We start from the raw sequence: 10,212 nt of genomic DNA on the forward strand, positions 1-10,212 counted from the left end.
TGAAATGACTTGCCCTGATCTCTGCAGGCCTTGAAATTGCTCTTTTTCCCATGGAAGTAATGGGAGTCATGTAATCAAGCTCAACATTTTTTATAACCTAATCCAGGGACTCTTCCAGCCCTTCACTCCTGGGACTCTTTCAGTAAAGAGGAGAAACATTTTTAAAGAGTCACAGCAACTGACGTGAGGAACCTTCAGTTTGTGATGTTTCAGTTGAGCATTTGTCCTAGCTCTGTCACCTCATGGCAGGGGCGGGGGAGTGGCACCGTCTTTACCAGCAGATCACTTGCTAGGATCTTGCTGTCTCAGCTTTGGCTGCCATAACAAAATACCACAGTTTTTATGGCTTTAAACAACAGAAATGTATTTCTGTTCATAGTTCTGGAGGCTTATAGTCTGAGATCAGGATGCCAGCATGGTTGGTTTCTGATGAGAGCTCTCCTCCTGGCTTGTGGACGGACGCCGTCTTGCTGTGTGCTCCTGTGACCTCTTTGTGCATGGGGGGAGCTGGGGGGCGGCGGGGGAAGAGAGTTACTCTCTCGTATCTCTCCTTATAGGGACACTAATCCTGTTGGTTCAGGGCCCTACCTATAGGACCTCATTTAACCTTAATTACCTCCTTATAGGTCCTATCTCCAAACACAGTCACATTTGGGGGTTAAGGCTTCCACACAGGAATTTTGGAAAGACACAATTCGGTCTGTAGTGCTTGCCAAGTCGCCTCTTACTCTGCTGTCTGAAAACAATAATAACAAACAATAATATGTTTGAAGATACTTCCAAAAGTAGGAAGCGCTATCCACACGTGAAGGGGTCATTTTAATTTATTCAACTCATGTTACTTGGTGTCAAATAGTGGTGTTAAAAGAGACCGTAGAGGACATAGAAGGAGAGAGTCATCTTCCTGAAGTTTACATTTGTTTCCTCTATTTTTTTCCAGGATGGTTTTCTAAAGAATTTTAAAGAATTTCCTATTCGGCAACTTCTTGCCATTTGGAGCTATTACATTCTCTTACTGCTCCCTTTCTTTTGCAGGGTAAAAGTTAAGACTATTTCTAAGTTCAATTCAGTGATTCCATGTACCTCATGGGATACACTGGTGTTCAATCACTGTGGAAAACGTTAAAGTGATAAAAGTTATTATGAAAGTATTGTATTCTAAGCAAATAGCATGTCGCTTCTATAATTCACTGTGACTTTTGATTCCTGTTGTTACCTGGTACCTGTCATTTCTCCTGAGCTTCCTATTCAGGAATGCATGCAAACCATTTAGCACCATGCAGAGCCAGAGAGATGGAACGCTGTATTCACTTTGAATAGCTGTTAAGAAAACCACAGAGTATTCAGTGAAGGGATGGGTACTGGTTAGACCTAGCAGTTTGTAGTCTGTCCTTGATGCATGAAACATTTCATGTGTGTGTGTAGAAAGGACAGATGGCTACTCACGGGGTCTGCAGCCTTTCACCATTGGGCCTGCATCTACTTTTACGTTTCTGAAAGTCATAGAAACCCTGCATTTTTTCCCCATTAGGCTTGACCTCTGCTGCCCTCGTTGCCTCTCAGCAGGTGGCTGCCCAGGCATCTGCATCAGGAATGTTTCCTGCACAAAGAAGGTAAATAGCCTCTATGTTTTGAATCAGTTTTCTAGATAGAGACAGCTTAATGGTGGGAGGAAGCAAGTGTAGGCTTTTTAGACCAAACACCTAGCTCCTAAGGGTTTGATATTGTAGTGAATGTGCTTATTTTACCACTATGCTTCACGTGCAACTTCTGTTCCATTCTTATAGCTGTAATGTACGTTAGTTATTAACTGACCTGTGTCTTAAACGGTTGAAACTTTCTTAGGTTGTCTTCACTGCTTTGTTAAAATAATTCACCATGACTCCCTTTGTTTTATTATGTTTAAAAATGAAGTTGCAAATGGAGGAATGTATTTCCATAGTGCTAAAGGTAATGTTTGTTCTTTGATATTTTCAATTACCCCTCAAGTTGTTTTAAAAAGGAAAATAATTTATTTTTCACGTTGTCTGTCATTACCCTTGTGTTCATTCACTTTCTATGGAATTGAGTTCCATGAATTGAATAGAATTAAAGTGTCTGTTGGTCTTACAGTTTTCATATTTTCAGTGTCAAATGTGGATGGAACCCCTCTGCTAAGGTTTTCTTTTCTCTTGCAGAGAATAACAAGATTGGAAATGTACGTTGTCATGTGACTGGATCACATGGGGAAGCGCTTTATACAGACATCAGTTCCATGGTGTTAATTTGAAATGCCTTAATGGCAGGCAAAAACCAGTCATTTCATTTTTGTAAATTACAGATTTTATCAGAGAGTAACAAATGTTGCTGTAATTAAACTTCTGTTTTATATATATATATATATATATATACGTATACATATATGTATATACACACACACGCATATATATATATATATATATATATATATATATATATATATATATATATATATATATATATATTCTTTACTTTTTGTATCAGTAACCAGGCTCGCACACACAGGGTCTGCTGCCGGGTCGCAAACTGCTCAGTAAAGGAGATAAAAGATGTGCTTGTCAAATTGAGAAGTGTTAGCCACGGAAGGCTGCTTACTTTCTTTTCCTTTTGCTTTTCAATTGTAAATAAATAATGTTATGTATCAGTGTGCCTGAACCTTGCATATCCTTCATATATTTCCCGTAAGCCCCTCAGAAAGGCTAACTGTGATGACGACACTTGGGTACAATTTCGATGTCTGTTTGGTGGCTCCTGTGAAGATGCATCAGTGTAAAATGTTCCTGTAGTCACTGTTTGTACTTGTGTATCGTGGAAAAAATACTTTTGGAAGGCATGGGGTTGCCAGTACCACAAAAACTGTGTTGTATATAATGTAAAGATTAAAACGGGGAAATAATGAGCATCTGTGAATAATGAGGTGTCATTTTTGATAATCTTGAATGGCAAATAACCCAATAGCCTGCATACCAGAGACATCTGTGATTGTTCTATTACTTGAATAGTCCTGCAGTCCTTTTTTTTTTTTTTTTTTTTTAATGTTTACAATTATCCAGTTTTAGAAGAGAGAGACTTTAACGCCATTGCCTGGTTACTTGTTTTATGCTGTAATCTAGTTTATTTTATGTAAAATGTATATTGAATGCTTTCCTTTTTTATACCTGCCTTAAATAATTTGGCAATCAGAATTAAAAAGGTTTTTTTTTTTTTTAATATATGTAATGGCTTCTTGTCTGTCTCATGTTATTTCTAGCTGGCTGATAGTATTTCTAATTTTCAAAGAAAGGTTCCTTAATATTATGAATGTCCATTGCGTAAGATACAGTACAGAAATACTGACTTTTCATATATGACACCCAGGTTTAACAACCAAATAAGTGGATTTAATCCAGCGGATATATGTATCTTTATTGGGTATTTACTCAAATACAGAGTATAATATCACTACAAATTGATAGATACAGGTTTCTGTGGTATGGAGTGGTATTCCAAAGATGTCAGGCTTGTGACGTGTGGACAGTAGGTAAAATGTGTGAAAACTTGACTTGTCATTAAATTGTTTTACTAGCGTATGTTATGCCGAACGTACAGAATTAACTGCTTTCTCACTTTTTTTCCTTTTCCTCGCTTCCCTTTTTCCCTCCCTTTCTCCCTCCTTCACAGCAAGTACTTTCTGAGCACCTACTTTATCCCAGGCACTGTACATGTGCTGGGATATAGCCATGAACAAAGCAGACAAAAATTCCTGTCCTCATAGAGTTTGCATTTTCTAGTAGGTGGGGTAAGCATAATAAAATATGTAAGTACTCTGTGGAGTATGTTAGATGGTTGATAAATGCCCTGGGGAGAAAAATAAAGTCTGGGAGTGGGCATGAGGGATGTGTGGGTGTTTGTAACTATTGGGTTGGCCAAAAGGTTCATTCGGTTTTTTCCCGTCAGATGGCTCTAGTAAGTAGCGCTTAGTTGTCTTTAACTTCATTCGAAACAGTTTTGTTAGATTGTATTGTGACAGCTGTCATATTAGCGTGCATTAAAAAAAACATCAAAACTGGTGAATTTTTGTGTAGCCATTTTAATATTGAAGATGGAAGAAGAACATTTTCGGCATTATGCTTTATTATTTCAAAAAAGGTAAAAAACGCAACTGAATCACAAAAAAAGATTTCTTCAGTGTGTGGAGAAGGTGCTGTGACTGATCGAACGTGTTAAAAGTGGTTTGCAAAGTTTCATGCTGGAGACGTCTCTTTGGACAATGCTCCACGGTCAGGTAGACCAGTTGAAGTTGATGGCGATCAAATCGAGACATTAATTGAGAACAATCAACATTATACCACCCAGGAGATAGCCAACATACTCAAAACGTCCAAATCAAACACTGAATATCATTTGCACCAGCTTGGTTATGTTCATCGCTTTGATGTTTAGGTTCCACATTAAGTTAAGCGAGAAAAAAACCTTCTTGACTGTATTTCCGCACGCGATTCTCTACTTAAACATAACGAAAATGTTCCGTTCTTAAAACAAATCGTGAGGCGATGAAAAGCGGATGCTGTACAATAATGTGGAACAGAAGAGATCGTGCGGCAAGCGAAATGAACCACCACCAACCACACCAAAGGCCGGTCTTCATCCAAAGAAGGTGATGTTGTGCATATGGTGGGATTGGAAGGGACTCCTCTATTATGAGCTCCTTCCAGAAAACCAAACCATTAATTCCAACAAGCACTGCTCCCACTTAGACCAACAGAAAGCAGCACTCGATGAAAAGTGTCCAGAATTAGTCAACAGAAAATGCACAATCTTCTGTCAGGATAACGGAAGGCTGCATGTTTCTTCGATGACCAGGCAAAAACTGTTACAGCTTGGCTGGGAAGTTCTGATTTATCCCCCGTATGCACCAGACATTGCACCTTTGGATTTCCATTTATTTCGGTCTTTACAAAATTCTCTTAACGGGGAAAATTTCAATTCCATGGAAGACTGTAAAAGGCACCTGGAACAGTTCTTTGCTCAAAAAGGTAAAAAGTTTTGGGAAGATGGAATTATGAAGTTGGCTGAAAAATGGCAGAAGGTAGTGGAACAAAACGGTGAATATGTTGTTCAATAAAGTTCTTGGTGAAAATTTATTTATTTTTACTTAAAAGCCAAAGGAACTTTTTGGCCAACCCAATACAGATAGAGTGATCAGGGAAGGCCTCACTCAAGGAGATGAGGAAGCAGTCATGCACATATCCCGGGGCGGGGGGGGGGGAAGCATTGCAGTGAGATGCAAAAGCAGAGCCAAAGCCCTAGAGTGGGGGTGTGTGTGTCATGTGTTTGGACTGCTTGATGCTTTATCCCAGCTGTAAGTTTAAATGATTTTACTATAATTGCTAATAAGAGTTCTACCCCCTTGGTTTCCTAAGACGGTTCTTTAAGTTGACAGAATTTGTCTTGGTATAATTTGGTTAGTTCTCCTACTTGGGGGCCTTTGCTTCACAAATGAATAGATATTTGCAATCAAAAATACTTCCTCTACTTTTGGAAGCCACCTGAAAGCGGCTTTTCTTATGAATTTCGTCAAACATCGTTTATGGTGTTAGCTACACGTCAGAGTATTTCACCTATTTTTCATCACTTTTTAAAGTTATCACATTTTTTCAGTTCTTAGACCATGTCTTGATGTGTCCTTGAAGACCTGATGTAATTTGTCTTATACCAGTTAAACAAGTGTGTTTCCTCTGTTCAGAATACTGTTTAAAGTATGACATTTGGTTGCCTACGTGCTGCTCCAGTTCTAGAACTGACTGAACAATTCAGCATCGAAACACAGGACCAGCACTAAGGTCAACTTACATCTTCACCAGCCATGTTATCATGTTCCTGGTGGTGGCTGGGGGATACTGTGGATTCCTGATGATTTTCCTGCCTTTAGTAATAAGTATTTTTAAAAATCATAGGGAAGCCAATCTCGCCTGAGCTGCACAATGATTAGATATATGCTTATTACGCACCAGGCTTTTAATTACTTCTAGTTAGGTGCCTAAATAGGTAGAGTATAAATATGGGCATCAGACCATGCTTAACTCCGGTACTGTAGTAGACAGGAGTGCTGATAGATACAAAGAGATATATGACCGAAAGCAGAATGCAATTTGAATAGGCTCTCCCTCCAGGTTCTTGCTGGAACATTATTCATGACTGGTTTCCATTAATCACTGAATGAAGTTTTGTTTCTTCCCCTTACTGTTACAGTGTTGTCTCTGCTGATGACAACATGAATTGCCAAAGGCCAGAGCTTGTTTATATTATGTGTGCCATTTCTCTGGCTGAGTACATAGTCAGTACTGAATGGTAAATTAAAGATTCCCAGAAGACAAGCCTACTTGGCTCCATTATATTACTATGATGAATCTGCCATTAATACGGTTCTAATTGTTTTACTTTTATAGACATAAAATCAGTCCCCTTAGTGACTAATAATAGGGTTTATTGATTTTACTAAACATTATTCATTCCAGGCCTGCTCATATCAGCTTGTCCTGAACATATGCAAAAAGCCTGCAGTGCTGACACAGTGCAAATTAACTTCATGGAGAAATGAGACTGAAGAGTTGTTTACAGCTGTGGTCCCAGCGAATACAGAATATTAAAAACAAGGTAATAGGCTCCGTATAGAACCGTTTGTTCCCAGATTAGGATCTCAGATGGCTTTTTCATGGAAACTTGCCATTGATGTTCAGCCCAGGTCATTAGCACTTACAGAATGAAAAGGCTGGCCTTATATATTCACCCTGGCTGTGACCCTGATTTAGTGTGGTTTCAGCCCAAGGGTCTGAGAGTAACCAGAATGAATAGCTCTGATTGATAGAGGATAAAACAGCAGTTTAAATGATAATTACTGGTCATTTCATTCCCTCCCTGACTCTGAAAAAGAGACAAGACAGGCAAAGCCATTTATTACTGTTTTTTGTCACTAACCACAGTCGTCCATCCCCTGCTTCCTGCAAAAGCTTGAGTCATAAATGTTGTTTGCTTTCCGTTAACTTTAGGAGAGAAAACAGAGTGAAACCCACTATTAGCAGTTCCTCCATCGTGGTTTCTTTTTTATTTTTTCTTAACAAAATCACTCTCTAAAGCAGGGGTTCCCAGCCTTGGCACTGTGGACATTTTTGGACAGCAAAAGTCTGTGTTGGGCGATGGGGGTAGGGGGCTGTCCTGTTTATCGTATAGGATGTTGAGCTGTCTCTACCCACCAGTTGTCCCGCAGTTTCTAACCACACCCCAGCCACCCCCCCAAGCCCAAGTTGTGACGATCAACTGGTCATATGAAATTCAGATCTCCTGCCTAGCCCCTGGCCCACAGATAGACTGGTGCATTTTCTTGTTTTTTGTTGCTTTAGAAGATATAAAAGCCATCAGTGGCGCCTGGTGATCCCATGAAAATATAATGGGGGGATGCTCATTTGACCAACATGGATGAAGTTGGACCAGATCTTCTAGCTTTTTAAAGAGAGTTGGATGATCTAGATTTTAACCTAATAATTAATAGTTTTTATAGGTTGAAAATGAATTCAGTCTAAAAACCACATCTGAGGGCTGAATTTGACTCACAGCACATCAATTAGCAAGATACACTTTACGTATGTTGTTAAAAATCCTCACACTAGCTCTCTAAAATACGTATTATTTTTCCCCAGTGTGAAGACTTTCCAGTTAGAAAACCTGGAGAAAGGAGTCATTCTTAAGTAGGTGCTGGGATTTTTTCCTTCCCACAGGGAGTGCCATTCGATTCATGTACAGGAATAAACTTTGGAAGCTTCTCAGATGCACTACACATTTCTGTGAAGAATTTTTTTTTTTTTTTAACTTAGACATGTAAAAATAAAATGAAAGGAAACATGACAGACCTGGAAATTGAGAGGAAATAAAGCTCTCCAGGGCCATCAAGAACACAAGACACTGATGATGCCCATGAATGTGGGCCAGTTCAGAGTCCAAGCCTATGGTCTGGTCAGGTGTATGGCCCTGGCCCGTCTGTGGTCATTCTAACTCCTCATGGAATTTTGAGTAGGTGCAGGTGGGACCAAACTCCTTGCCCGAGTTTATAGCAGAAATGGCTAATCATTGCGGCTCTCCAGCTATGCATGGGTGAGACCTCACCATCTTGTCAGCTCAGCTCTCCGGGCAGCTACTGAAAGTGGATCAAAATTAACACACAAAATAAAGCCCTCCAAGAACCTGAGCTCTTGAGGGATGGAATCATGACCTTGTATCTTTCAAGGGCATCAGAACCCCCTCATTTTCAAGCCAGGAGACTTAACATGGCACTGTGCTTCCTGTTATTAGAAAACTTGAAAGTTATTTTATTTACCTTCAGTGTTTTAAAGCAACCATTATTCCTTTAGTCAGAAAAGTTGGGGCACCAGAATCATTATTTATTGACTCATCTTTCCACTGATTTATGGAGGTGTTTTTTTTGTTTTGTTTTGTTTTTAACTTTGTCATCACAGCTCTGCTTCCTCTCCTGCTCCCTCTTATAAGGATCCTTGATTAAATTGGGTCCACCCAGGTAATCCAGGATAATATCCTCATTTCAAGGTCAGGTCAGTGGATTAGCAATCTTAATTCCATGTGCAATCTGAGTTTCCCTTTGCCATGTAACTCAACATATTCATGGGTTCTAGGGATTAGGAAGTAGACCTCTGGGAGGTCATTGTTCTGCCTGCCATCCACCCAACACAAGTTCCTCTCTGCCTGGGTAGTAATCGGAACACAATGAATAATAATTATATAGGATTTACTGTGCACTAGACACTGTTCTTAAACACATCACATAAAACAATTCACTTAATGCTCGTAACGACCCAACTACTATTCCCGTTTAGAGTTGAGAAAACTGAGGCACAGAGGTAAAGTACTTTGTCTGAGTTCATGCCGCTATATAAGTGATGGTCTGGCTTCATGACCACTGTGCTGTGCTGCTTCAGAAAAGGGATCCTAAACTCCCTAGGTAATTAACAAAAGCTAGCCAGCTTTTTCCTTTTCTGAGGTATGTATTACTTTCAGAGGGGCCAGTGAGGGAAACATAGCCTCTGTCTCTAGTTTTTGTGAGACAGAGCCCTGTGGAGTCTTTCAGGAGCTGGGTGGCAACCCGGACACGGAACCTGGAGGCCCGGAGGGGCCTCAGCACATCCCCGGCAGAAGTCGCCAAAATTTTTACTTTTTTTCTGGCTGTCATGGTGGTCCTTGCCACCTTTAATCCTCTACTGCCTACACTGGATAATTAAAAGCTCAGAATTCAAGAGTGGGGCTTGGTGGGAATGGGTGCTTGGGTGCCCGGTTGCCGGGGAAAGTTGATGCTTTTGTGATTCCGGAAGAGACCATCAGGGAGTCTGACAAAGTATCTCCAATTCAGACCTTTGATCAGCTCCAAATGATGTTATACTTACTGTCCCAGAGGGCTTCTGAAAAGATGAGAAAAGGAAGACCTTCAAACCACAGCTTTAAACTCATTTTCCATAACCAGATCCTTTTCTAGAGCATTTCATGTACACTGAAGTGGGAGGAGGGGATATGGGAAACATACTTAACATTGGCAGAATGTAAACATTTAAACTATACTCTGATTTCTTGTATTGAAATTACTTCTTTATTTTAATGTAGTGGGAGCCTAAAAAAAAAACCAAATGGCCTAGATTTTTCTTGGCTTCAGCAGGCCTTTGTTCCAGATGGTATGTGCTGGGGGCAGGATATGCTATTTGATTCAAAAATTCTTCCTAATAAGGGTGGCAGGGGGCAGGGGCTCAAGGCATCCTGGGCGCCATGCAATCATTAAAGGAGTGTAGATTGGACACAGAAGGTGGTCCCATCTCCCTGTCACTCTCCAGGGAAGGTAGTCCAACCACCCACCCCCTCCTTCTAGATCAGATCCCGAATTTTGCAGAGTCTGTTTCTAGGCTGGTTATTGGCAGGTGGAAGAGGGGTACAGTCCCCAGCCTAGCAGGTTGACCTCTTAGCACGATCATGGAGAGGAGGGCATCTCTAGCAGGGTGGTTGTAGAGTTGGATATTTTCAGCTGTGTGTAACAGAAACTGTGGCTCAAACTGCCTTAAACCACAAGGAAACGTGTTTTCTTCCATAACATGAAGCAGAGAGCAGGGTGAGCTCCAGGCACAGCCTTCTGTGCTGCTAGTTCTGCTTCTCTGCAACACTCTC

General features: G+C 40.4%; 1 protein-coding gene across 1 annotated transcript in view; it reads left to right on the plus strand.

Annotated features, from left to right (window-relative positions):
* The window catches only part of ZNF608 (zinc finger protein 608), a 101,169-nt gene extending 98,507 nt beyond the window's left edge, over window positions 1–2,662 (plus strand). Inside the window, exon 7 of the mRNA XM_082455525.1 lies at window positions 1,507–2,662. Within this exon, the coding sequence (XP_082311651.1) occupies window positions 1,507–1,617 (111 nt within the window). The 3' untranslated portion in view covers window positions 1,618–2,662. The remainder of the gene's footprint in view (window positions 1–1,506) is intronic.
* Window positions 2,663–10,212: the final 7,550 nt, after the last annotated feature.

This window comes from Balaenoptera physalus (assembly GCF_965194825.1).
Source record: "Balaenoptera physalus genome assembly, chromosome: 3".
Taxonomy (NCBI): Eukaryota; Metazoa; Chordata; class Mammalia; order Artiodactyla; family Balaenopteridae; genus Balaenoptera; species Balaenoptera physalus.